General features: G+C 44.6%; 2 protein-coding genes across 4 annotated transcripts; one reads left to right on the top strand and one right to left on the bottom strand.

Moving 5' to 3' along the window:
• Positions 1–148: 148 nt before the first annotated feature.
• On the top strand, positions 149–6,834 carry LOC138207881 (transcription factor 20-like). Of its 2 annotated transcripts, none has more exons than XM_069165449.1 (7): positions 149–567; positions 1,176–3,073; positions 3,392–3,485; positions 3,664–3,713; positions 4,121–4,189; positions 4,658–4,763; positions 5,062–6,834. In XM_069165449.1, the coding sequence occupies exons 2-5, from the start codon at positions 1,178–1,180 to the stop codon at positions 4,160–4,162; spliced, it is 2,082 nt and encodes a 693-aa protein (XP_069021550.1). In that variant the 5' UTR covers positions 149–567; positions 1,176–1,177; the 3' UTR covers positions 4,163–4,189; positions 4,658–4,763; positions 5,062–6,834. The 2 variants fall into 2 exon arrangements, with proteins under 2 accessions (XP_069021550.1, XP_069021551.1); XM_069165450.1 differs by having other exon boundaries at positions 4,661–4,763.
• A 3,077-nt stretch (positions 6,835–9,911) lies between these two features.
• Positions 9,912–24,431, bottom strand: unm_sa1261 (un-named sa1261). Of its 2 annotated transcripts, XM_069165488.1 has the most exons (5): positions 24,165–24,250; positions 21,247–21,359; positions 15,306–15,535; positions 12,216–12,418; positions 9,912–12,115 (listed from the first exon to the last, which is right to left on the bottom strand). In XM_069165488.1, the coding sequence occupies exons 3-5, from the start codon at positions 15,475–15,477 to the stop codon at positions 11,291–11,293; spliced, it is 1,200 nt and encodes a 399-aa protein (XP_069021589.1). In that variant the 5' UTR covers positions 15,478–15,535; positions 21,247–21,359; positions 24,165–24,250; the 3' UTR covers positions 9,912–11,290. The 2 variants fall into 2 exon arrangements, with proteins under 2 accessions (XP_069021589.1, XP_069021590.1); XM_069165489.1 differs by lacking the exon at positions 21,247–21,359 and having other exon boundaries at positions 24,165–24,431.
• Between the last annotated feature and the right edge of the window lie 2,055 nt (positions 24,432–26,486).

Raw genomic sequence — 26,486 nt, forward strand, 5'->3', positions numbered from 1 at the left:
CATTATTTTATTTTATTATTTTAAGACTAAACAATTCTGTGGACGCAACTATTGAGTAAATCTGTGGATTAAAGGATTTTTGGAACGGCTCCGTTTCCTGATGCTTTTACTTTGAAGGCGCCTTGCTCCTTTTCCGGTGTCGTCCATATTGTTTTCGGTCGGACTTGACTCTGCAGGAAGAAGGTGTCCATGATGACAACTTTGGACTACCAACAGTAGCCGAGCAGCTTCGAGGTTGACTGCTGCTGGATTTACTTCAGTTTAAAAAAAAAAAAAAAAAAAAAAAAAAAAAAAAAAAAGAAGAAGATGTCGTCTCCGAGTCCGTTTCCCGTCGAGTGTCGTCCGCGTTGGGGAGTCGCTTAGCGGGCCGAAACCAGCGAGCATGAACTCGGGCCGCCGCCGCTTTTGTTTACATCCAGCCCCGGTGATGGGCCTGGAGAGGCGTGTGAGCTAACCCCGCTACCCCGAAAAGCTTTGCTCCGCGGAGGACGGTGTCATCCCGGGAGCCCGCACTCCCGGGGCCGGGGAGGTCCCCCTCCCCCGAAACCCTGCCGCCGCACTGAGCGGGTGAGACCGCCAACTTCTCAATAAGTGATCAATAATTCATCGTCACCTATTGACGCTCCTCGCGCAGGGCTCCGTGAACGGGCCTTCACCTGTTTGAAGGGGACACGACACAACTTATCGATGAGTTACCGAGAAAATAGTTTCCTATTTCGATCATTTATATTCACAAAGATGTCAAACATTCAGTTTCGAGAAAACAAAATTGCTGCTCTAGTTCTCTTATTTAAAATGAATTGTACGTGTAAATAACAATAAATCTGATCAACCTGTAGATTGATGGATCAGTAATAGAAGTTCATGTTGGTTTGCTTGTTAAAGTATATATATATGTATATGTATATATATTGTTTTAAGATATTTTATTTACATCAACACTATTAAAAACAAATAACTCACAGAATAATCTTTTATTTTTATGATGCCTTGTAATATTTGGATGAAATCAGCCCGACAACGCTGATGAGGATGTTTTGGAGGTTTTAAAAAGTCCGATTTTTTTTTAAGTTTGATTCAAATCTGGATTATTTCAGGAAACATAAATGGACTTCTGGCAGTAATTGAAAACACGGTGTGTATGAACTAATAATTCTTCCTGTTGTGTTTTGCAGCAATGAACGTGTCCCCTCGGGATCCCCCTCTCGTGGCCATGGACCTGTCAAAGAGCTACAAACCGCTGACCCGCAGCCACGCCGAAGCCTTGGACCTGGCCAAGAAGCCCGAGTGGTACCACAGACGCCCGCCGAGCTGCAGCACGGACGTCACCTCCGCCTACAGAACCAGAGCCTCGTCCTCCTACAACTCGCTCCCCGCGCAGCCGGACGCGCCCGTCCGCTGCCGGGACATGGAGCCGGGCCCCGAGTCCATGGGCAACTACGTGAATTCGTCTCTCGCTCCGGGCCTGGATCTGTACCGCGACAGAGTCCACAGCAACCTGTGGCACCCGGGCTTCTACGGGCCCGACCGGAGCGGCAGCCCGGTTCCCGAAAGCAGCGGCGGGGAGGAGGAGAGCGAAAGCGGCTCCGACGTCATCGTCCTCTTCTCCTCGTCGAAGGAGCCGCTCTTGTGCGGCTCCTTCATCCAGGACGGCGGCGGCCACATGGTGGCGCCGCTGTCGCCCGCCGCGTCCTCGCCGGACGAGGGCGGGCGAAGCTGCTACCACCTACCTCAGCCGCTGAGCTCGCCCAGTCCCGACAGCTCGTACTCGGACGAGTCGTCAGACAGCTCCGCGGACATCCCCGTCCACCACACCCGGCCCGTCGTCCTGCTGTCGGACCTCGGCGCCGTCTACGGCAACGCCGCCGAGTCCGCGGTGGACATCTCCAGCGACGACAGCGACGTCGTCGAGGTGTCGGTCACGAACCACGAGAAGAAAAGCCGAGCGGGCGAGAAAACTCCGCGCAGGCAAGTTCGACGCAGCACCAGAATCCGACAGTCCGTCTCCGAGGCGCCGGCGTTCTCCTGCAGCGCGTCGCGGCACACGCCGAGCCGGCAGGTGAAAAACAACGCGGTGGGCATTTACAACGAAAGCTGCGACTCGGACGACGCGATGGAGTACGCGGTCAGGTTGTCCAGCTCGGACGAGTCGGCCTCGCGGCCGAATCTGTCTCGGAGAGCGAGCAGCGAATCGGAGGAGTCGGACGTGGACGTCCGGCCGAACAGGAAGTCTCCGCGGGGGGCGGAGCCGGAGCAGCGGCGCCGGCCGTCGCCTCGCCGCAAGGCTTCGGAAAGCATCAATCGCAAACGGAAGAAGCCGCTCGACGTTCCCAAAACCAAGAAGCCGGGAAGGAACCGGCAGAACTGCCGAGTCGCGCCGCAGCAGCGCCAGAAGACGTCGACCTGCGGGAGGACGTCCGCCGGCAAAAAGACCGTCGCCAGGCGGAAGAGGAAGCGGCGTCCTCCGACCGGACCGTCGGCGCTGTTCTCTCCCAGAGAACCGGAGATCAAACTCAAATATGCAAAAGCTAAAGAGAAGAAGGACAAGAAGTCGGAGGGCTTCTTCCCCTTCGTCCACGTGGAGCGGAGGTCGTGCACGGTGGTCAACTACCAGGAGGACGAGGCGGCGGTGCGGAGCGGCAGAGGAGGTCCGCAGCCGGCCGCCCTCGGGTCTCTGTCCGGGTTCGTTCCCAGCACCTCCTGTTACCAGCTGGGCCGACTCGGCGCCGACGGCAGGTGTCCGGACACGCTGCTGTGCTGCATGTGCGGACAGACGGCCAACGCGACGGGCCTCGGCGACCTTCACGGCCCGTACCGGCCCGCCGGCGGTCCGAGCGGCAGGACGCAGCCGAGGGACGACGGGCGGGGACGACGGGGGAACTCCGACGACGACGACGGCGACGGCCGCGCCGCCGTGCGAAGTTCGCCCGACCGCTCCGACCCGAAGGCGCCGCCTCTCCGTCTGGACGAGTGCTGGATCCACGAGGACTGCGGCATCTGGTCGGCCGGCGTGTTCCTGGTCCGAGGGAGGCTGTACGGGTTGGAGGAGGCGGCTCGGCTCGCGCACGAGACGGTGAGTCTTCTTTTGTTCCTTTGGTTCGGGACCACGGCTGCAGGACCGTCGAACGAATGCAAGCGACCTTCGTTAAATGCCGACCGATATATTTTGATATCTGGCGCCGGATTCATGCTTCTCTTAAAAAAAACAAAAAAAAACAAAGGTACATGAACAATCGAGCCGACCGAAGCAGCTGGAGGTTCTTACGGGTTGTTTTGTGAGATGATTTGGATTCACGGATCTGCTGCGTAACATCTGCAGTAGATTTCGTGGGCGTTCCTAATAAAGTGAACACTGTATGATAAACGCTGGTTGTGACTTCTGTTTTTCCAGATTTGTTCAACCTGCCAACAAACAGGTGCAATAATGGGCTGTTTCCAGAAGGGCTGTCCCAGGAATTATCACCACAGATGTGCCACCCAGTCCGGTAAACGACCTCGTGACACGTCCTTCGGTTTATCAGCTGCGAGACATTCAGAATTCTGTTTTTATTCATGTTTTGATGTGCTGATTTTTATTTAATTTTTGAACTTGCTGTGACCTAAAATCTTTTGTTTTCGTTCTGTCTCGAGTGTTAAAGTCTCGTTTTTGTTTGTGTTTTTCAGGCTGCGTCCTCAATGAAGAGAACTTCTCAATGAGATGTCCAGAGCACAAGGTAACCCCCCCCCACACACACACACACACACACAAATACAAAATAAAAACAAAGAGTTTGAACTTTTAAATCTGTCTGATGTCTGGGTTTGATGACGTGTGAGGAGCTGCTCCGCCTGCAGGGGGCAGCAGAGGAGCTTTTATGTTGGGAAACTGCTTGCAGACATGAACACTGAAAATATATTTTAAGAAGCTCATAACACAAAAAGCAGACAAGCAGCAGGAAATTCAATTATTATTGCTTTTGAAAATGAATAAATTCAAAGCCTGCAGTTTGAAGAATATCACATCGGTGTAGACATTTTGAAAGAATGAAACTCTGCGAGACGTTTGATAGATTCAGAAATATTTCCTTGAGTTTAACGTCCGGCTGATTTTTTTTTTTGTGTGTGTGTTTGTATCGGACAGAACAAACCGTTCAGGACTGCGACCAGACGACACAAGAGATGACACAGAGGACACCAGGGGGCGCTGGAGGTTCGTACTGACATTTCAATGTCATTTTTAAAGGATTAAATAACAAAATTCTTACTTTTTATGAATGCAAAGCCAAATTTAAAAGCCCCCCAAAAAAACCACACTGCTCAGTTTAAGACTGTTATCAGCTGGACGTCTCTTAATCAATAAACACAAACATTAACTGTTAAAAGCGGTTTAAAAACATAACAAAATCATTCCACAACAGTTCAAAGTATTTCTGCAATAATGAAGACCAAAAAAAAAGCTGAAAAATATTTCTGGTTCATCTCATTTATTTTCCGTCAGCTGGACGAAGTTCTGCGACGATGCCGGCGACATTTCTCTGTTTTATATTTTTAAATTTTGGACGTAGATACCGCCCCCTAGTGGACAGACTTGTTTTCACGCTCCAGATAAACACAGCAGGCTGAATGAAAGATGAGAAATGTTTCAGGTTGACGTTCTCCTTCCTCCCGTTTGTCCCAGAAGGATCCTCGCATCTCCTCAGGGAGCCGCCTGACTTCAACCTCAGACGTTTTCTAACTCTAATTACGCAGCTTTGAGCGGGAAGAAAAAAAACAACAACCTTCTGGTAAGATTTCACTCGTCTCGACACACACACACACACACAAACACACACACACACACACACACACACACAAACACACACACACACACACACACACACACACACAAACACACACACACACACACACTCGCACATACACACACACACACACACACACACACACAAACACACACACACACACACAAACACACACACACACACACACACACACACAAACACACACACACACACACACACGTCGATCCGGGCGTTTCACATACGAACTTGTCTTGTGTTTTGTTTCTGTTCTTTTTTTTCGTAGGTCTTTAACAGGCAGTGACACACATTGGACAGAGCCGAGATGGTGTGTGTGTGTGTGTGTGTGTGTGTGTGTGTGTGTGTGTGTGTGTGTGTGTATGTGCGAGTGTGTGTGTGTGTGTGTGTTTATTCCTCGTCTTGAAGATCCACTCTTGGACTAGCCACGTCACAAAGCCAGTTTATTATTTGAACATAGTTATTATATCAGAGTTTAAATGAGCTTTATTGATCTGTTGTATAGAAAAACAACAATAATATCTTTATATGAGGCCACTTCTTTTTCTACAGTTTTTCTACTACTTTTCTATTCCTGTCAGTGTTGCAGCCAACGCGTTTACCTTTTATTTATTTTCCATGAGTTGCATGCAGTCGACGTTTTGCTCCGACGCACTTTATATCGTATAATTTGATGATATTGTCTTGTTATTTATGTCTCGTCTGTCCTTCCTTTTTTTTTTTTCTACTAAAATTATTTAAAGTTAATATAAAGCTGCACTGAGCTAAGATGATTTCCGTTTGAATCTCGATAAGGACATCTCATCCTCGCCGACTGACGCCACAAACTTTTGCATTCAGCAGATTGATTTTCATCGCCGGCGTCGGGTTCGGACGCTCCTCCGATTACAGGATGTAAAAACGTCTCACAAGCCGCAGCGAGAAAGACATCAGTGTTTATTTTTACGTGTTATAGATTTTTTTTTTTAAATAAAATAAAGGGTCAGTTCAACCAAATCGCAAAGCAAAGCATTCTCCGAAAGGAGCGGAAATGATACGTCGGTTTACAGAAAACGTATTTAATCTACAGATAAAAACTGATTTTTAGCTGCTTGGATGTGAGAAGTTTTTAGTTTTGTAACACTAGTTTTCACTGTTTTTTAAAAGAATAAAGACAAAAAAAAAAAAAGTCACATTTTTTTTCAAACTGCAGAAAGCTGCATTTTACAAACACTGCTGTCGGATGTTATGTTCATCGTAAGGCCCAAAAAAAACACTATATTTTAGTCAAATATCCAAACAAAGCTGTCAGATATGTTGGTGATGGGTTCAAATGTTTGTGTCGTTGTTTCCGATAAACGTTAACGCGGGTTAAAGTCACGCTACACGAGGAACGAGGAGCTACCGGACGTATCCAAAATGAAAACACGCTGCCGATTTTTAACATGAATCGTTTTAAATTATCAAATGATTGATTCAAATATGAATTAACAATCGCTGCTGTCAAATGTTTAAAAAATAAAAAATAAAAATAAAAAGTTAAGTGTGAGCTCAGAAACACGTTTCTGTGATTTTGGGTGAATTGACCCTTTAAAGTCTATTTGAGTGGCGCTGAAGTGGCCCGGTGCAGCTTTAACTGTCCACCTTCATGTGTTTCAGTTCGCCTGAGTCGTTACTGAAGTGTTGAAAAAGAGAAAGATTTAAATAAATGTTCAGTTTGGTTTCGTGTCTGTAGGCTCTATTATTTCAGGAATAAAAAGATAATTCATGTTATTTAATAAAAGTCAATAAAAAACAACAACAACGAAGCTTTGTGTTTCCTTTGAGTTTCGGGAACAAAATGTTTTTTTTTTTTTAGTTTTGCTCCGAGGAAGATTGTGGTTTGTTTTGTTTTGTTTTGTTTTTTTGCAAATCGCCAACCGTCTGAAGGGATTTTATTCTCAAACTTGAAATCTTTCAGCAGCTGTCGTGTTCACTTCCATCTCAACTCTTTTGGATAAAAGATCAAGGTCAAATCAAGGTCGAGCGTTTATTCCGTTTTTCCGAGGAACTGTGCTGATCACTTGGTTTTGTTAATATTCCTGTTCATTTTTCACCTCCAGGAGAAGTTGGGACATTTCCCCAAAAACACTCATATTTATCACGCTGACACGCTGGTGTTACGCAATATTCGGCGGCTTCGGGTAAACTGGACGTCTGCGGCGTTCCCCGCCTGCAGCTGCACCCGAAACCCTCTTTTGTTTGGACTTTTTACTGCCTCGCTTTCCTTTTCCTTTTTTTTTTTTTTTTTTTTTTTGCCCTCCTCGTTTCTCCTCATCTTCTTCTTGTGTTCTTCACCTCCTGCCGTCTTCGCTCGGGCTTCAGGCTTATCTCCTTTTTTTTTTTTTAGGACCGACAGGTTCCTCCGATCCCAATCCTCCTCGCTATCTCTGCAGCGCAGCTTGGCTGCGTTTTTTTCTTGGTTTTTTTTTTGCAGGTGGCTCATTTACAAAAAACGCTGCAGCTGCTGAAACCGACACGACTCAAACGTGTAAATAAGCAGCAGTTTTTTTTTTCTCCCCGCTAGCAGCTGGTGATGTAAAAATACATCAGCGGGAAACTCGGGTACATTCAGTACACCACGTGGTTTAAACTACTTTTATATTGAAGCCAAGGAAAGGCCAGAATAAATAAAATATTTACAAGTGGATATCGTAACTTTTTTTTTTTTTTTTTTTCAGAATCATAAATTCTGAGTAGAAATACGTATATTTCTGGATGCCCGTTTTAATTTGTTAAAAAAAAAAGTATTCGGTCACATGACTGACAGGATGTAACCTGATTGGACGGATTCCATTCAGCCTTTGCTTATTTGATCAGATATCGGATGTTGGACTCTGAATTTGCGAACCCTTTAAAAAAAAATTTAAAAAAAAAAGGTTATGGAAGTCAAATTTCTGAAATAACATTTTGAAAGTTTCAAAGAAAATTGAACAGTTGTAATTGAGATGGATAGTTTTTATCTGTGTTGTTAGTTTAGTTTATCACCGTATACATCCTGTATGAATTCAAAACTAAAACAAAAGTAGAGAGTTTTTAATTAATTCATTTTAGTGCTACAAATTCCTGAAGTATTCAACGGTTGAATCGCAATTCGGTTCCTTTCTTGGCTTCCGTATTAAAGCCCACAGGAACAATAAATTGATTTGAACAATAAAAATGAGCAATTTAAAGTTGATGTTGTCGGATGACGCCTTATGACATCTTTAGCAATTTAGAGTAATTAAAATGGAGTCGATGCCCGCGGCTGTTTGTCGATTTGAACATGTAATCTTGCAAGATAATAATTTTGCTGTCTGTCTTTAGAGTTACGTAACGTCTTCACTGTCCAATTACATCTTATTTGGCGTTTTGTCTGGAGCCTGCAGCAGTCAGGAAAACTGTTAAATGAATGCTCGACTGTTCTCGGTTACATTGGAGGATAAAAGCGTTTCTACTTGTCCTTTAAGGCCCAAACTAAAACCATCATTTACATATGGGGATAACGGCGTCCATTCTCGGGCAATCGTCCTGTTTTTGGTTTACGAAGTCTAAAATCAGCTGCTATAAAATGTCCGCAACTCACTCGGTTGTCTTTTAAAAGGAGTTTCGACTTCGGTAATTATTTTAAAAATTCAGGTTACTATCGACTTGGAACTCCGGTTTCGAATACCCACGACTATATTTGACTTTGGAGACGTCCAAAAGAAAGAATTAGATAACGTGGCACGCAGCAGCCGCTTGCTGCCGGTGGATAAACGAGGTGGTGGAGGACGTCTCGGAGACGTGGTGGAGGACGTCTCGGAGACGTGCTCGGCTCGGCTGTCATTACTACGCTGAACATGCAGGGTTGCCTGATGATTCGCTCCCAGCTCAGCTGCACCAGGCGCTTTCTCGTTTCTCGTTTCTCCTCCTTTAGATTCAGATCGGACTCGTTCTCACCCTCCTCGTTCTTTATCGGTCAGGAAAAGCGCATCAGTTTTGGATTTCTTCGCTCTGCTGTGCAGGTCGTTGTAGATGTATAGATTTGTATTTTTTTTTTGAACACCTGGGTGGGAGTGTTACGCAACGCCGCTCGGAGCGAAAGGTTTCTGCAGGCAGACGCTCGCTCGGCCTGAAACGCGCCTCGGCGGTTTCGCAGCTCGGCGGTTTCGCAGCTCGGCGGGGCGTTTGTGAGTTTACTGGAGCGTAATCATGTGACCGACATACAGCGAGGCTCGAGTTCGACGCGCAAAACAAAAAAACACAGCGAGTGTTTTCACTGTGTGAAAAAAAATGCAGAAGCGGGGAACGCACGCGTCGATGCCAAATCCGCAGTTTGATTAAAAATCAAACGAGGAGTCGGTGTTGACTCTTCGCGCCTCGAAAGACCGACGGCGAGGCGCTTTATTGAATTTTGAATGAACGGAGGGAAAAGTCTGACGTGAAATAACCGCTGCAATATTTCCTGTGATGTTTCATCTGCTGACGGAGACGGCCCGGTGTCGTCGGCCCGGTGTCGTCGGCCCGGTGTCGTCGGCCGACCGTCTGCTCGTGTCGTGTTGCACAAATTTTGGGGGGAAATAACAGAACTTTCAAATCCCCGACCGAAAAAAAAAAGACCGAAACAGAAGGCGTCGTGACACGTTTCTGATTTGGTGCTTCGCTCGGAGGATTATTGTTTCCACAACGAACCATCGACGAAACGACAAAATAATGTGCACATGAAGTTGGCCGGCTCGCTAACGTTGTGTTTTCAGGGGTTTTTTTGGGGCCTCGCCAGCGAACAAAGAGTTAAAACTCCCATGTTGTTATTTGTAAATAAACAATAACTGGCGGACTACAACATGTTAACTGGAGAGGTTTAGAGGTGCTCGTTTTCTCACAGCTGCTTGCGTCCCACTTCCCTTGTTTATGAACAGAAACTCCAGAACATGGCTGTCGAGAGAGAACCGGGTACCGGGTTACAAAATGGCACCTCCTTCATTCAAACACGGCAAAATTCAATTTAATTTTCAAAATTTTCCCCCAAATTTTTGTCCGCAGCTGCACTTTTCTCAACTAAATCACCAAAAACAAAAAAAAAACTCCTTAAATATCCAACCGATCTTTTTAAATGATAACAAAACAGGCACTTTTTTTTAAATTTTTTTTTATTCAGGGTTTTTATTTCAACAAATCTTCACCACTTATTGTTACTTCATGCAATATTTGATAAAAAAAAACAAAAAAAAAAACAGAATAGACGTCTGAAGCAGTTTGACCCACAAATCCGAAAGATTTTTGTTTTGTTTTCTACGTTCATCCATCTCTTCACATTTTAAGCGTTTTAAATACTTTTATTAAGAAAAGAAAAGAAACGTGGGGGAAAAAAGAGTTGTTGGGGAAGTCAACTGTTAAGTAGTAAATACTATTTACGCTCCTCCTTTTGAAAAACTATTTATCATATTAAGGTCCGAGGATATTTCCTGTCGTATTTTTTTTAGAAAATGTCAAATTAGATCCCTTGTTAGATAATTAAAAGGTACTATTTCTTTTTTTTCTTTTTTTTTCCATAACCCATGCAAGTGGAAAAATGATGATTCCTAATTGTCTGCTTTTCATCTCATTTGTCAGATTTTACATGACAAATTTTTTTTATTTTTTTTTACATAGAAGAAAATGTACATTTTATTTAATTAATTACCTTAAGATGTAATAAAAGTGTTCACATTAATAACTGCAGCAGTTTTCAGTAATGGTCCCAGTACACTGCAGGTTATTGGGAGAAAGTTTGATTGCTACTGTACAGTGAGTTTAGGCATCACAGGAAAACATGAAGAAGGACATTACTTTTATGAGATTACAACGACAACACGATGAATATATAAAGAAAAATGTGTCTGTGTGAAGGACACCTGCCTCTACAAGCCGTTTTCTGTCTCGTGTTAGAAAGGGGAATTTTTTTTATTTATTTATTAAAAATTTCAAAAATCAGGCTTCAGATCCGCGGCGCCGCTCGACTGAAATGAATCATAAATAAATGCGTCTGACATAAATAAATAACTTAACTCCAAATAAAAACACACTTCACGGAAACATTTTCTACCAAACATGAAGATGGTTTACGACAATAAACGCGCGTCACAAGTCGCTTTACCGCACGAAGCCGACCACGTCTTTCTTCACGGATTTTTTTTTTAATTTGTTTTTTTTTAAACATATTGCTTTGTTGATCGTTGTGTTTCTTATCCGGCGAGTTCGTGTACTACTCCACTAACTGAAGTATAAACCACATACGGGAGACGACTGTCTCGCGGCTGATTTCCTCAGAGTTCATCGTCATCAGAAGTGAGTCAATCCGCGGGGAAGCTACAAGCGTGTTTGAGACGGTCGCTCGTTTCCGGATGCGAAACGCTGTCGCCCTTCGATTCCTCGCTTCTTCTTCTTCTTCTTCTTCTTCTTCTCACGCTCGGAGAAATCTTCCTCGCCGGCGTACGTGCGAGCAGGTGGATTTTGAAAGCGGCGGCGTCGGTCCGTCTCTACACACAGATCTCGATGGGCGTGGCCACCAGGATGCGTCCCCGTTCGTTGTTGTCTCTGTTGACTCGCTCGTAGCTGCCGGTGGAGGACGGCGAGCTGTTGGCGGACATGGAGGAGTAGTGGGTTTCCATGGCGACGCCCCCCTTCGCCGCCGCGCAGGCCGGCGACAGGCTCTGCTGCTTCAGCCGGTCCACCAGCACGTCCTCTTCGGACGAGGACGAGCTGACGTCCAGAGGCGGAGCGCCGCTCGCCGAGCTCCCGCCGCCGCCGCCGCCGCTGTTCCCGTTCTGCGTGTCCAACATCCAGCACATGTTGAAGTAGCCGAAGACTTCTTTGACGGAGCAGCGGCGCTCCTGCTCGACGGAAAGCAGCCGGCCGAACATCCGCAGCGCTTCGTCGGTGAAGCGGCGCCACTGCGACGGCACCGCGCCCGTCCGGCGGCGCTGCCAGCGGACGAACTCCTCGTAGAAGGCGTCGTTGGGCATGGCCTTCTCCCAGGGGAAGTTCCCCGTCAGCATGCAGAAGAGCAGCACGCCGAACGCCCACACGTCCGTGCTGTAGTCCACGCAGAAACCCTCGTGGCGCGACGTGTCGCACAGCTCGGGCGCCGTGTACGGGATGGTGCCGCTCACTCGCTTCACCGGAGAGCCGGCGCGCCGCGTCATGCCGAAGTCCGACAGCTTGACCTTCCGGCACTCTTTGTCGAAAATGAGGATGTTCTCGGGTTTGATGTCCCGGTGGACCAGCTTCTTGCAGTGCAGGTAGTCCAGGGCGACGGCCACCTGGTGGACGCAGCGCTTCGCCACCGTCTCGGGGAGCCCCACCTGGACGGAGAGGACAAGCGAGGTCACGTGACAAAAAAAACATGGACGAGGAGCGAACGCGGTCACCTGGAAAAGACCGCAGACGAGAGTCGGCGCTCACCTGCGGAGGGATGATGTCGAACAGATCCCCCGCCAGGGCGTACTCCTGGGCGAAGATGTAGTACTCATCGGTTTCGAAGGCGATGCCGTACATGTTGATGATGAAGGGGCAGGGCGACAGGTAGAGGGAGATGCTGTACTCTCTCAGGAAGCTCTTCAGCTTGGTCGTCTTCTTCCTCAGAAACTTCAGGGCCATTTTCGTGCCTGGAAAAAAAACAGGACAAGGGACGAGGTTACGCAACAACCGAGTCTCCGTTCCCCTCTTTTCCACCCCATTAAAAAGTGTTCGGGGATTTATTCCACGGCCGCCTAATTGCTTCCAAGAAACTTAATTAATACCATTTACTGAATAATTAAAATCTCCACACAGAATTAAATCCTGATGTGGGTTGTTTTTTTGTTTTTTTTGCAGATTTATACTGCGAGTATTTCAAATCCTCAACAGAGCGACCTGGACGTCGCTGATCGTTCAGGTGCAAACACACGAAGACACGAGACAGATTAGCCGGACTAATCTGAACTGTGGGAGAAACCTTTTGAGTTTTATACTGAAGAAAACATAAAAGAAACGTGACGAATCTCAGGCAGGTTCTGGAGTCTACAGTCAATTTATAGACTTTAATTCATGGAGACAACCGGAGGAGAAACATTACGAAAGGTTTCCGTCTCTGCTGGTTCACATCAGTTCCTGGAACCTTCAGCTTTAATCCCGGGGAATTTGGTGGAAGGATCTGTATTTATAATGGCCGTAACTTCCACTTCCACTTACCTACAAAGTCGGTTAATGTGTGTATCATAACCAGATGTACGAAAAAAAAGTCTCTCGGCGCCGAAACCTCAGATCAACAGGAAGTGAGCCATTTTGAGTGAAGTGTCCATTTTTGGCGACTTCCGCTTTAATCAAATTCCCGACAGGATTCATCAGATCGACTTGAAATTTGGTGCGTGCAGTCTTCAGACCTTCGGGATAAAAAGCCGTGAAAAGACTTTGTCGTTTTGCTGTGAACCTTGCAGTATGTTTTTTTGAATGCCTGATTAGTCCCAGCTGGTGCGTCCTCTACTTGTCGGAGAGTCGTGCAGGAGCCTGACAGGCAAAACCCGGGGGAAACCAGTCAGGCAAAGCATCAGACTTCCCTTTGCAAACAATTGTGATTCAGAAGGTCATAAATGACCATTTTATCCCGGTTATCTTTCTGTCCGGACGCTGGAGGGCGGATGAATAAAGCTACACGTCGTCCTCCGACGGCTCTGAGAAGATCCGGCAGCGGATAATAAAAAACCGCCGGTAAACGTCGTTTTTCATGCGTCCTTCAGCTGGACAGCTCAGCGGCTGGAAAAAAGGTCAGGATTCGTCTCCGTGACCGGCTGCAGCCTCTCGAAACGGCCGCTGTGGCTTTGTGCTCCGTAAAGAGGATCAGAGCAGATGGGCAGCATTTTTGTCTTTTGATGTGAAAAGGTTGAACAGACTTTCTATCAGTTAAGTGGTGAATTGAGGCCGTCTGGTTCCCGGTCTGTGCTAAACCACGGCATAAAGGCAGCTCACGTTACCTGTAATTTGTCTGCCAGCGTTAATCTCGACAAGTAAACAACTCTGAGGCGAACAACGTGCTCGGACCTGTGCGATGATTACACCAACGCATTACTATTTTGGATTCTCAGAAATGAGCCCGTCTAATCTCTCCGAAGCACAAAGCAGGACCGCAAACGAGAGCCACATCCAATTTCCTGCAAGCGCAACCCTGCAGATTTGCTCGATTCGAGGCCAAATCCATTTTTTTTTTGGAGGAGAGTCTGGGAAATCTTCTCCACCCACAAAATGTGATGAAGTAAAAATTGAAATGCGTACTGTCCTCAAGGGCAGAAAAATGCACTCATCATCTTTTGGTTTTCCTTTTTCCCCGTTCAGTGTCTTTTGCAATAAAACATCAAACACCAGCGGAAGAAGGATTCTGGTCTCTTACGGTGGAGTTTTTTTCCATATTTCTGCATAAATATGAACTAAAACGTCGTCGGATTTTCACCCAGTTCCTAAAAGTAGATGAAGAGAACCCAGTTAAAAGAAATATTAAACTTGGTCATTTATTACATATCTGTGAGTGGCAAAAGTGTGTGAATCTTTGCTTTCAGTATCTGGAGTCGCCTCCTCTCCGCTAACTGTTGATCAGTCCTGTATAAGTTTGGAGGAATTTGAACCCTTTTTTTTTTTTTCTTCAACAGACCAGCTTTAACTTTGGGACGTCGGTTGGTTTTCTCTCATGAATTCCCCTCTTCAGGTCGTGTCACGGCTTTGACTTGGCCTTTCCAAAACCTAAACTTTATTCTTGTTTCTTTTGTGATTCGGGTCATTTTGACCAACTTTCTCTTCAGATTCGGTTCACTGACCGATGTCCTGACATTTTCCTGTATGACTCAGGATTCATTGTTCCATCAATGATTACAGGTCGTCCTGGTCCAGATGCAGAAAAAAACAGGCCCAAACCATGATACTGCCGCCACCGTGCTTCACACAAAGTGTTCCTCCAAACATAACGCTTCTCATTCAAATCAAAAAGTTTGATTTTTTTTTTTTTTTGTCATTCATCCACAAAACATTTTTCCGAGCTCCTCAGTATTCTGCTTTGTTTGATAAACAGAAACATGCTGCGAATATCGGACTTTTATAGATGCTTGTTCTTTAAATAATATTTGTTTTAAAAAGGGTGCCAACTCCTGACTCTAATTTCACCCTCAATCTGGTCGCTCATCCTAGAGGTTCACATATTTTACCACAAAATGCAACCTTGGACCAATTTCCTCAATAAATAAATGACCAATCATTTTTAATCGACATTAACGACTTTTGTGAAAATCTGAGGATGTTTTCGGTCAGATTTATGCAGAAATATAAAAAATTCTGAAGCACACATAACAAAAATCCACTTTTACCGCGTCACATGAAAACGAGAGGACTCATTACGTTCTCATCTGTATGATGATGATCAGCCTCGAGATGTCACCTTGAGCAGCGGTGAACGTTTTATCTGAATAATCTGACATTTTATAGACACATAAAGAACATAAATGCATGCATGAATTAATCGGCTCTTATTACCTCTGATTTTGTGGACGACCAGGTCCACTTTCCCGTACGTGCCTTTGCCCAGTTCACGGACGACCTCGTAGTATTTGTGGATGTCCAGTTTTTCCAGGTTCTGCGCCGCGATCAGCTGCAGTTCCTCCAGGATGTCCATGGAGGCGCGGGAGCCGTGGGGCGAGGAGTTCATGGTGGCGGAAGGGTCGGGGGGGCCGGGGGGCGGGGGGGCGGTCCGGAGACGGATGTTCCTGTGGAACGGGGAGGAGCAGGAAGGAAAGCAAAAGGTTCATTTCGAGGAACGGCATCCGCCCACTCGACCTCCGCTGTGAACACACCTACTGCATTGTACACTCGCATGTCTGAACCGTTATCTCGAGGAAACGAGAAGGCTTTGAGCTCGGGCCAAACAAACTTGTTGTGTAACCTCTGAACTCGCTTTGAGAGAAAATACATTTTTCAAGATCACGTGGCTCCGTCACGACGAACACACTGAACATAAGAGTTTTTGCCACCAATCCCCATTTAAGGACTTCACATTACGTAATCACCCATTGAGACTGATACGGACACGTATTTTTAAAGAATCGGATAATGACGTGAACATTTATTTATTTGAATTATGACCGTGGTATATACTAATGGCAACATTTTGCAGTTGTTGTTTTTTTTTTATAAAAAAAAAAAAAGTCATAAAACTGCTTAAAATTTCATTCTTAAAGTTACAAATCACGAGAACATTCATTAAAATAAATGAGCATCTACAAATCCCCCTTTATTACAAAACAATAAAAGTATGCATGCGACACTCTGCAAACCTCACAGTCCACAAACACTGATTGACAGCATGTACTGTATGTTAAATCAAAACGTATCAAACAGAATCAAAAAGGAGAAATAGTTTCACCATTTCAACCAGTAGTCATTCAAATATTTGACTTTGCTGAGCGTGATTTTCCATCTCTGAATCCCCGCTTCTAAAATAGCTCCAATTAAAGCTTAAAGAGAAAAAAAACTTCTGCAACGTGAACGACGACACCATTTTGAATCTGTTCTTATTTTAGTTTGGTGAAAACACAACCGGCTCATTTAACACTTTCACTTCACGGCGACGCTCGTTCGACGACGCGACTCCAAAATGGCTGAAGGTTGTGAAAGTGATGCAGTTCAAGGTGTTTATTTATTTTTCCTTCGGAGGAATAAAAGTGACGAAAGAAATCTCATTAAGTGAATCCAAACGGGAGCTGAGAGGAGAAGCGTGTTTCTATTTGAGGAGCTGATCCTCTGCAGCTGATTAATGATCCTCCGGCATTAATGAAACGTCTAATTCTGATCCGACGTGTCTCCGCTCTGTCACGCCTGCTGCCTTCCTCTCTCAGCAGATCTGTCTCACCTTCCTCCTCCTCCTCCTCCTCTTCCTCCTCCTCCTGCTGCCGAGAGCAGCCGGGTATGAAAGTCCTCTGAGTGACTGGAGGAGCCTTCGAAACGTGCTGAAGGAGACGGGATGCTCGCCCCGTCCTGGGCAAAGTGGGTCCATCTGTGGTTGCCATGGCGACGGCGCCTCCCGTCTCCAGTGTACGCAAGACTCAAGTAAAGTGTGAAAACTATGAAAACCACACAGCAACACGCTGTATGTTTCAACCAGACAGGAGCGCGGCTTTTAAAAGTTATATTCTCAGATTTGTATTAAATCAAACCTCTCTTTACAAATGATTTATTTTTTATTAAATATCTGAAATATATTCTGATATTCAACGTTCAGCTGTTTAGAAATGAGGTTGTGATTCCTCTCCGGTGGACCGACTATGTTTCCAACGTGATTTAAACACTGATATTTCCCCAATAAGCTGATATTTGATTCTTTTGATCAGTCCACCTCTCACACTGTATTTGTGTAAGTCTACATCTATAACATTACTGCTAACGCACACGTAATATTTTCATATTTAAAGTGCTCTACGAAACACAGGGAGGCTTTTATTGTGAAACAGACACAGGAAATGGAATGTGGTTTACTCAACCTCTGTAAATTGTCCATGCAGGGGATAATTTGACACTTTATTATCAGGATTGTAGTCCTGTTTGTTAAAGTACTGGAGGTCAATAATTCATAATATCTATATCGGACACTTTAATATAATAAAGTCATCACTATAATCTCGCCATTTGAATTGCTTGTTCCGTATTACTCATTAAAAGTGTTATCGTCCGATTTGTGTCACAGCACGTTCATCTAAATGTTTCACAATAAAAGCCTTGATAAGAAATGTGTATCCTGTCCACTAAAAAGGTTTGAGGGCTTTTAATTTGAAACATACAGGAAGTGTTGAGTTTTTTATCAACAGTGTAATGCAGTGACTTTAACAGGGCAAACGGGAGCGGATAAAAAAAAAAAAAAAAAACGACAAATGCCGAGCGGTCACAGGAAACAAAATGTTTTTTGTTTTTTTTACCACTGTTAGATGAGGAAGGTCATATTTGACATTTAGGATTTAGAAAATCATTAATAAAAAAAAAAGAGACAGGGAAGTGAGTCAGATCAAGGTTTCTTTCAGATCGATAGAAAAAGGCGAATTATGACTGACTTCGTTGTGAAAAAAAACCTTTGTTTGGCTTCACTGGACACAAACTGTCGTCTTTTAAACCTGCTACGACAGAAAATTTGGTTGATGCCAAATATAACAGGACTAACAGCTTAAATCTGACATCCTTAAAGATCTGCTTTACCTTCCTCTCTTCCCACAGATCTTTAATTACACTGAAAATTCAGAAATTGAAAACACGTGAAACCGTCTGTCCGGCAGCGATGCTGGAGGATGGAAGCGTCTCTGTACACAGTCGGTATCTGCTGAGCGTTAAAGAACAACAAGCAGATAAAAATGATGAGTCAGCTGAACCCAAAGGAGCCAACTGGCTGTCCGTCACCGGTCCACTCAGCATCCCTCTGACAAGGTCAATAAAGCGGCGAGTCGATGACACAGCCGGAGTGTGTTCGCAGCTGCAAACAGACAAACGCCATCCGCTCGCAGCCGTTTCATTTTACGTCGACGTTGTGATTCAAAATTCAAGCTATTTTCTGAGGTATGTCTTCGTCCCGTTTCAAACGGGGGAACTGTGAAGCACATTTTTTTTACGGACTTTCACAATAAAATACCAGATCGTTACGTCCACACGCACCAAAAGTTGTTTTTTTTGACAGTACAATAAATGTCTTCGATCTTCGGTTAAACAATTTCATATTTCCATCCACCTGTTTTATAGTAAATTTGTATTTTGTGCGTTACATTTTTTTTCTAATTTGTAAATTTAAAAAAAAAATTGGCTAGGACTGGAAAGGTTAGTGTATGAAGAGAAGAAGAAAGGCAACCTAAACAGTGCATGAAGTGACACAATACTAATTATAAAAATATAAAGAAAGAGATATCTTTAAAAAAGTTTAAATATAAAGTAAAACGTATTTTGCTTTATCATTTAGTGTCGAAAAACATCCGATCTATGTGAAACGAACGGAAGATTAATATGCAAAACAAACAAAAAAGTTCAGAATTTCTATCACGTTTTCCACCATTTAAAGCTTTAATTGATTCTTTTAATTACGTCATCTTATTTTCGGCTTAATGTGATTAAAAAAAACTAAGTTTTTTTGAAAATTCTGATAAAATTTGCGAAAAATTTTGACGGAACTCAAACTGTTTTCAATGATAAAAATGAACGTAGATCATTTTAAGTTTCTGAAATTATTACGTAACAGAACAATATAGAGTCATTTGTCACGTGCATTCAATTAGATGTCGCGAACTCATTCACTGTATTGAACGCTACAAGCTCAAAAAACAAAACAAAAAGAGACGGCTGCGTCGTCGTCGTCTCTGTACAGGCTGCCTCGTTTTAGTCACCATGACAACCGTCACACGTACGTACGTCTGGCGACGTTCGACCTCCGCTCGTAACGCGCTGCCGTCGCATCGAAGGGCGCGGAGATGAAAGAAGTCACAACCGGCGCTAATTAGGAGCATCCTCGGTTTGCTGCAGCTCCCCAGCGCTCCTTCTCAGGGTAACGGTGCCACGGCCCCCCCCCCCCCCCCCCCCCGGAGGTGCCCCGTTTGCCTTCCTGCCGAGGAGGGGCGCGGCCGCCTCGCTTGTCTTTTCTGTTCGAGCTGTAAACAAAGCGCAGCTGGAGCTCGGCCAGCCTGCTTCCCGGCACCGCTGCTTTTCCTTCCATCTGTAAGCCTCTGATAATGTTACCTGTCTACCGCCCGGCTCGGAGGGGGGAGGGAGGGTGAGGAGGGTGGGGGAGGAGGGCAGCCCGACTGTGGGAACACCTGTTGGTTGAACGCAGCGTGATTGTGACCTTTCAGTCATCTTCCTGCAGCAGAGAGGCGTCGCGCTTACCGTGATTCCTGGTTGATGCCGTTCCTCGTAGAATAAAAACCTCATTGAATGTCAAAATGTCGGACTTTGAAGGTCTCATATTTTACATTTTTCCTTGAATTCTTGTTCTCCACAAGAAAATGTTTTGTTTTTTTGGTGGTTTTAAGGACCAAAAACCACCTCGGTGTAGTTTTACATCTCCTCACTGGAGCTCTGCGAAGTTTCTTGTCTGTGCCTTTAAGGTGCATCGATATCAGCGACCCTCTCCTCTGATTGGCTGACTCTTTTCTAAGTGACGCTTGTTCAGGCCAATCACAGGTCTTCTTCAGTCTCGTAGCTCGCTGGACATAAAAAGTCGGGCGAAGGGTCGTCCTGAGGGGCGGATGCATGACATGAGCGCGAGTTTGTGACATCACAAACTTTTGGAAGCCCTGGCATCCTGCTCGCTAATTAAACACGAAACATTATTAGAAGTAATAATGAGCTTGGATAGAAAGAAAAATAAAAAACTGCCAAATGGGCATGAAATCCGCTGCGTGACGCTTCGAAGCACAGAAAATGAACACAACAAAAGATTCTGTCCATTTCTTTCTTTCTCTTGACAAAGAGAAGCTTTTATTTCCCAGCAAACCTGAACTACTGCAGCATAAACCTCTCAGGTGTCCGCAAAGAAAAAGTCAGGAAATCAATTACGAGTCGTACGGAAACGCGACAGCCAGACTTTTTACTTGAGAAACAGACGACGCTGCTGACGTTTACGGTTAGACGCCGTTGCTACGCGAGACCGACGAGTTGACGCGACAAAAACGGACAAAAGTGCTGAGTAATGGTTCCCTGTGCTGCAGGAGTTTTAAAAAGCAGCAGCCTCTGCCAGCCTCGTTTGTATTCGGGCCAGCATCGACTTGTAAAACATCGGCATCTAATTCATCATTTCTAATGTTAAATCTATACGTCAGCCAGCTGAAAAATACTTCATGAACAAATGCTGCCATCTTAAACCGTGTTTGGCCTCCGGTGAAAATCTTTGTTTTTTCCTCCACGGGGCTCAAGAACAAGGAGCAAAAAAAAACAAAACACTTTTATTCTGTTAAATTACACTTCACGAGCCATTTGTGCATTTCAGCATAAAAACAACAGAGCAGAGCTGATGTCTACTTTAGAAATGTTGGTAGTTTGTTTGAAGCGGCTCGCTGCCGTGGGTCAACGACCGGCTGATGGATTAACCGCTAAATTTCAGTGCAAAGATCCGGGAGTCAAGAAGTTTTAGGGATCACGTGACGTTTTTGTTTTTTTTTTCCAACTAAAAGTAGTAAAAATGTCAAAGGAAGTCTGGTTTTAGTCTCAAAGGTGATGATTTGCTGCTTTTCTTGGTCACGTTAGTGGAAACCGAGACTCTTTGGGTCTTTTGTCGGTCGAGGAAATGGAGACATTTAACGCGCTGCGAAGGGATCGTGATGTCGTCTGACATTTTACAGACCAACAGTAGGATTGATTTCTAGAAAAAAAAAAGTCATTAGAATAATCAATAATTCAGATCATTCTCATATGCAGCTGCAGGCTTCAACCTCTTTTTTTTTTTTTTTTTTTTTACCGTGTATTTGAATGCTGCAACAAAATGGATCCGATGCGAGTTGTATTGGATTGAAACGTCGTCTGGTTTTCGTCGGCCTTCGGTGCCGATCGACGTCGTCTGTTTGTCGCTACCTGCCGAGGCAAAAAATAAAAAAGCAGCACAATCTGTCAGCACTGAAAAATGAGGACTTTTTACCGTTTGCTGAACCGAAAGCTCTTCCCTTCGCAATTGTTTGTCAATTTATCGTTTGTGACAGTAAATTCTATATTTTCGGGGTTTGGTCTGTTGGTTTGGAAAAAAAAAAATCAAAGATTCTCTACAAAATGCTCGGAGTGCTTTTCCAAACAACATTGTGGGGTTTTTTTGTTCGTTTTTTAAGCGAAGTACCAAATATTCTGTGGTTTGAGCTTTTCTTTGTGATGTCTGACAGGAAACTGAATATCTCTGCAGTTTTTTTGGTTGGGAAAAAACAAAACAACAAATTGCAGGGCACCGACGGACGTCTGGTACGGTCCAAGGTTGTCGCCCGTTTTGGCGCCACATGAGAAACCATGAGCGTATCAGCCATGTTGGTGGTCAGAAGACCGAGCGTTCAGCAGCTGAAAGCTGAAACCAGACTATCTTTTCCTCGGGCAGCCTTGGAAAATAAGCGAGCGACTTCCTGCCACCGGTCCTTGTCGGCACTTTCAGCTCGGCCCTTTGTCATTCTTACCTTTCCGACTCGGAGCCGCCGAAGCTACAACCGCTAACGTGTGAAATGTTATTCTCCGACTCTGCCCGCTGAGATATGACAAACCCAGGGAGATTATTTCAGCCCCCGTGAGTGGCTCTTTCCCCTCTGGAAATGTTTGTAGAAGTGAGGCTACATCCTCCCGGCCGTCACGGCGCTGGCCTGTGAACGTGGACTCGGGCCCTCCGGAGAGGCTCGGGCCCTCCGGAGAGGCTCGGGCCCTCCGGAGAGGGTCCGGCCCTCCGGAGAGGCTCGGCCCTCCGGAGAGGTCGGGCCCTCCGGCTCCCACAGAGCTCACGGAGCTGTGGAGCACATCAAAGCAGGGCGGCTTTAACCGGCTCGGCCCGCAGCGCTGGCGAACACCGGGGCTTTGTGCCTGCACGCTCGGCGGCACATCACTGGGAGCTCCCCTTTAATGCCGAGCCATTTCTGCTGGCTGCGAACCCGGCGCTACAGTCGGCAACGTCACCCCCCTTTTGTCCGCTTTAATCTCGCTCTCTTTCTTCTTCTCCGATTGTCTTTCCGCCGCCTCGACGGCCGCGCAAAATAAAAACCATGCAGACACCTCGACGTCAGGCCGCGACCGGACGTCTCTTCGGCGGGAACGAACGGAGACGTCCGCAAAAGGTCAAACTAAAGTACGAAACCCGAAAGATAACGTGTCTCCGGGAAGTGTCCTTAATTTCAGAAGCAGTTGCATCTCGTTTCTAGTCTGCAACAGTCTGAAATAACAACGGCCACCGGCTCATTCATCAGCTGCAGCTCGCTGGCTAACAACGCCAACCTTAAAAAACGATTGTTGACGAATCGTACAAAATAGCGATAAAATACCAGAATCGGACGTTTCCAAACCCGCTTAGTGTCACTGATTGTTTTTAATTCGATCAAAAGTCAACAAGACAAATAAAAGCAGCAAGTTTTGTCATTCGAGAAGCTTTAAACCAAAGAATGTTTTTTTTTTTTACTACTTTGGCTTGAAAAATGACTAAAACAATCAATATAATGGATTATTTTCCTCTCAATGGATTTATTGCTTTAATGTTACAGAAATTACTCGAGCAAAAATATTTTCAAATTTTAGCCCCTTAAAATACGAAGAAAGGTTTTTTTTTGGCGAAAGTGACGATAAACTGAATCTGTTTGGTTGTTTCAACTAAGACTTGTGAAGTGATTGATGGTTGCAGTAAGGAAATAATCTGAAAATAGCCGTTATCAATACTGAAGAATCATTTTCAGTTACAGCCCAATAAAGAAGTTCCCAGTTTACAACAATTTCTCAAACAAAAAAACACAAAATATTCTCCGGTTTCAGTTCCTCAAATGCGACAAACTTTTGGTTCGCGTGTACAACAATAGGCCGAAGATCTAGAGAGTCAATTCATTAATAATCATCAACTATTTCGATCCTTTTAGTCATTTTTCACACAAAAAAAAAAATTTGAAAATTATTTACAGAATTCAGCATCCAAAAATAAAAGATTTTCAGATTTTCGCTAAATTCGCTTTAAAAATGACAGAAAATGTTGTATAGTTGCAGATTAATTTTCTGACAATCTGACTCATCAATTAATCATCTAATTGTCTTTAATCAACACCAAAAGAAACCTCCTGAAATTCCTGCTGCTGTGGATCCGGTGTCAGTAAACACAGACAGACTTTAAACAGACAGACCATGAAGAGGAGCTGCAGCACAAAGAACCTGAACGGCTCTGCAGACACAAAGCGTGCAGCACATCCATGACGTGGAGATGCATGGGTGTGTGTGTGTGTGTGTGTGTGTGTGTGTGAGTGTGTGAGTGCGCGTGCACGTGACAGGAAAACCAGGTGTGTAAATGGAGAGTGTGTGGTGAGTAAATTACAGCCAATTACACCAATAGTGTCTCAGAGCTTGCAGATGGGACACAATAGCTTCAGAGCAGCTTCTATTGTTCTGCTCAGTTTTGGTCACGTGGTGCACGCACAACTTTTTACTGCCAGAAAATGGAAAATCCAATTTACTTATATATTTAAAATAAAACACTGCAGGGATTTAAAAAAAAAAAAAAAAAAAAAAAAAAAAAACAGGAGAGCTTTGTGACATCAGGAGAGGATTCACTTTGAAGCAGAATCTGAGATTGAAATGTGTGAAAACACGCTGGTGTTCATTCAGCTGTAAGATGGTTTGTTTTGGCTGAAATAAAAGAAGAAGAAGCAGATGTGGTTTTACCTTTCACTATGTGCTCCAGCTGTCACTCCATCCAGACACCGCTCCCTTCCAGTCTCTGACACCGCAAACGCCGCACGTCCTGCCGCAGGTCCGTCTCCTCCTCCTCCTCCTCCTCCTCCTCCTCCTCGCAGTACGGACCGAAGCCCGGAGCTCGACCCTCGGCGGGAGGTAACACGGCTGTCTGACTGCTCCGCCGCCGCCTGTCCCCGTCTGTCCTGCCGCGGTGTCTCCCCGGAGCTCCTTCTATCTCTATTGTCTCTCCGCACTCCGCCGGCAGACCCCGCCCACCTGCCTCCAAACGGCCAATCAGAGCGAAGAGCGGCGGCGCGCTCCGCTGAGACCGCGACGCCTTGCGGGACTGCAGGAATTTACAGTTTCAACGCTCCGCTGCAGGTTTGGTTTGAGATTATAATAATTAATAACACGTGTAAATATTGAATTGATTATTGATAATTATTTCGGATGATGATTGGGTTATGTTTAGGTGTCTAGGTTAAGATTAGCCCCATTTACCATCAGTTTATTTAAAAATAATTAACCAGATGTTTGTAAAGGTTGATTATCCAATTTCTGGAGTAGCTGTTTTCGATCAAACGTTATATTCCTCTCCACCAGGGGGCGCTGCAGGAAGGTGTTAAAAACAGTTACGTTTCATGGCGAGAATTTACAGGATTACTTTTGCTTCTTTCGCAATAAATTTCGTATTAGCTCACAATAATTTGTATTCTTTTGCAATATTTTGAGTTACTTTGCAATTTTGGTTTAGCTTCTGGTTCAATGAGTAAAAAATACTTGGCTATTCCTTTTACGAATAGAAAAATTTCGATGACTCACAATTACATCACTTCTGTGGCGTCGATCAACATGAAACACTTCCAGTTCAATCATTGGTGTAAAAGATAAACAAATATATCAGGAAACATTAACTTAACAAGCTCGTATACATTAAAACGTCGAGGTGAACGTTAGCTATGGTACTAAAAAACGTCCGTCGTGTGTATCGCTAACAGTGCTGAAGCTAAGCTAAAAAATAGCGGCAAAAAGAAAACTACAAACACAAACATTGGACACTGTTGTTGTGGAGTTTCTATTTAAAATGTAGTTTACTTTGAAGTTTAAGCGACAAAAAAAAAATTGCGATTTCCTGTGAGAACATGTGGCATAACTTCCTGAGAAAAGTCAACCGTTAAAACATACGAATAATTTTTAAAACTACAAACTGGACCCGCAGCTGTTCCCTTATTTCCCAGGGCCTGTGAACGCAGCATGAAGGGAAAAGCACAGCGTGTACCTGGTGACCCAGTCTGGCTGTGACTCAGTTGTGCTTTTGAATGGATGTGAATGGAAAGGTTGTGGGTGTCACCAGAGGAGGAACCTTGAGATGTTTATTTGGTCCCTCGGAGGGAAACAAACAAACAAAAAAAAAACGTGATGAAAGCTGTTCGAGGAATTCAAAAAGACTCGAGTGTGCTTTCTTTGACACTGCGGTGTTGGTATTGTTTCGTTTCTGCTAAAGTCCAAAGATCAGAGAGATCATTTGTCGTGATAAAAAGGTGTGCAGCTGGTTGAACTGTGTGATGATAAAGTCGGTAACTCAGGGGTCATGAGAAACATTTACGTTGCAGCAAATTGTGTTTATTCATATCATTTTTATTTGGGAACTCTTAAATTAATGTAATTAACTGTAACAACAAAACAAAACAATGGACCAGTGCAGAAGTGCTTTAAACTGCAATACCACTGACGGCCACTAGAGGGTGGGAGAATAATACAGATTAATTGTCTTGAAAATACCAAAATACACGATAATAATATGACACGGCACCTGATGCAAAATGACAAAATACTATTTTCTTCATAAAAACATTACTAATAAATGAATAGGGCCATAAAATGTGATTCAAATGAGTAAAAAAACCAACAACAATACTTTAAGTTTCGACAAACAAGAAGATTCGAAAAGAAAAACAGTTTCCACAATAATGAAAAATTGACACCATACAGACTTTATTCCTCCTGTTAACTAACACAAGTCCATGAAAGCGTTCGGCTCGAATGTTTCGTGGGTTTGTAGCTGCAGGAAATTACAAATCATTTCTCAATGTCGTGAGAGACGGAGACGGTGGAAGCAGCAGGAACCTGAAGGGCAGCGCGGCAGACGTTCGATTAGAAAACATGAAGTCGGAGCTTCGTTTTTTAATCACGCCGTCCGTCCTGACTCAGCGGCTGCGTCACCTCGGCAGGTTGTTATTCTGCAGGCGGAGGACGTCGTCTCGGGGGGGAAGACGGAAGACGAAGAGAAACAAGCAGCCGTGTTAATGA

This window comes from Embiotoca jacksoni, unplaced genomic scaffold (assembly GCF_022577435.1).
Source record: "Embiotoca jacksoni isolate LCO1_2020_lvr unplaced genomic scaffold, fEmbJac1.0.p SCAF_34, whole genome shotgun sequence".
Taxonomy (NCBI): Eukaryota; Metazoa; Chordata; class Actinopteri; family Embiotocidae; genus Embiotoca; species Embiotoca jacksoni.

Coding starts and splice junctions, on each gene's coding strand:
- unm_sa1261 (XM_069165489.1), bottom strand. CDS start 15,477: ATGAACTCCTCGCCCCACGGCTCCCGCGCCTCCATGGACATCCTGGAG. Junction 12,419..15,305: donor GGTCGTCCACAAAATCAGAG/GTAATAAGAGCC, acceptor TTTTTTTTCCAG/GCACGAAAATGGCCCTGAAG. Junction 12,116..12,215: donor TCGACATCATCCCTCCGCAG/GTGAGCGCCGAC, acceptor CTCTCCGTCCAG/GTGGGGCTCCCCGAGACGGT.
- LOC138207881 (XM_069165449.1), top strand. CDS start 1,178: ATGAACGTGTCCCCTCGGGATCCCCCTCTCGTGGCCATGGACCTGTCA. Junction 3,074..3,391: donor CTCGGCTCGCGCACGAGACG/GTGAGTCTTCTT, acceptor CTGTTTTTCCAG/ATTTGTTCAACCTGCCAACA. Junction 3,714..4,120: donor TGAGATGTCCAGAGCACAAG/GTAACCCCCCCC, acceptor TGTATCGGACAG/AACAAACCGTTCAGGACTGC.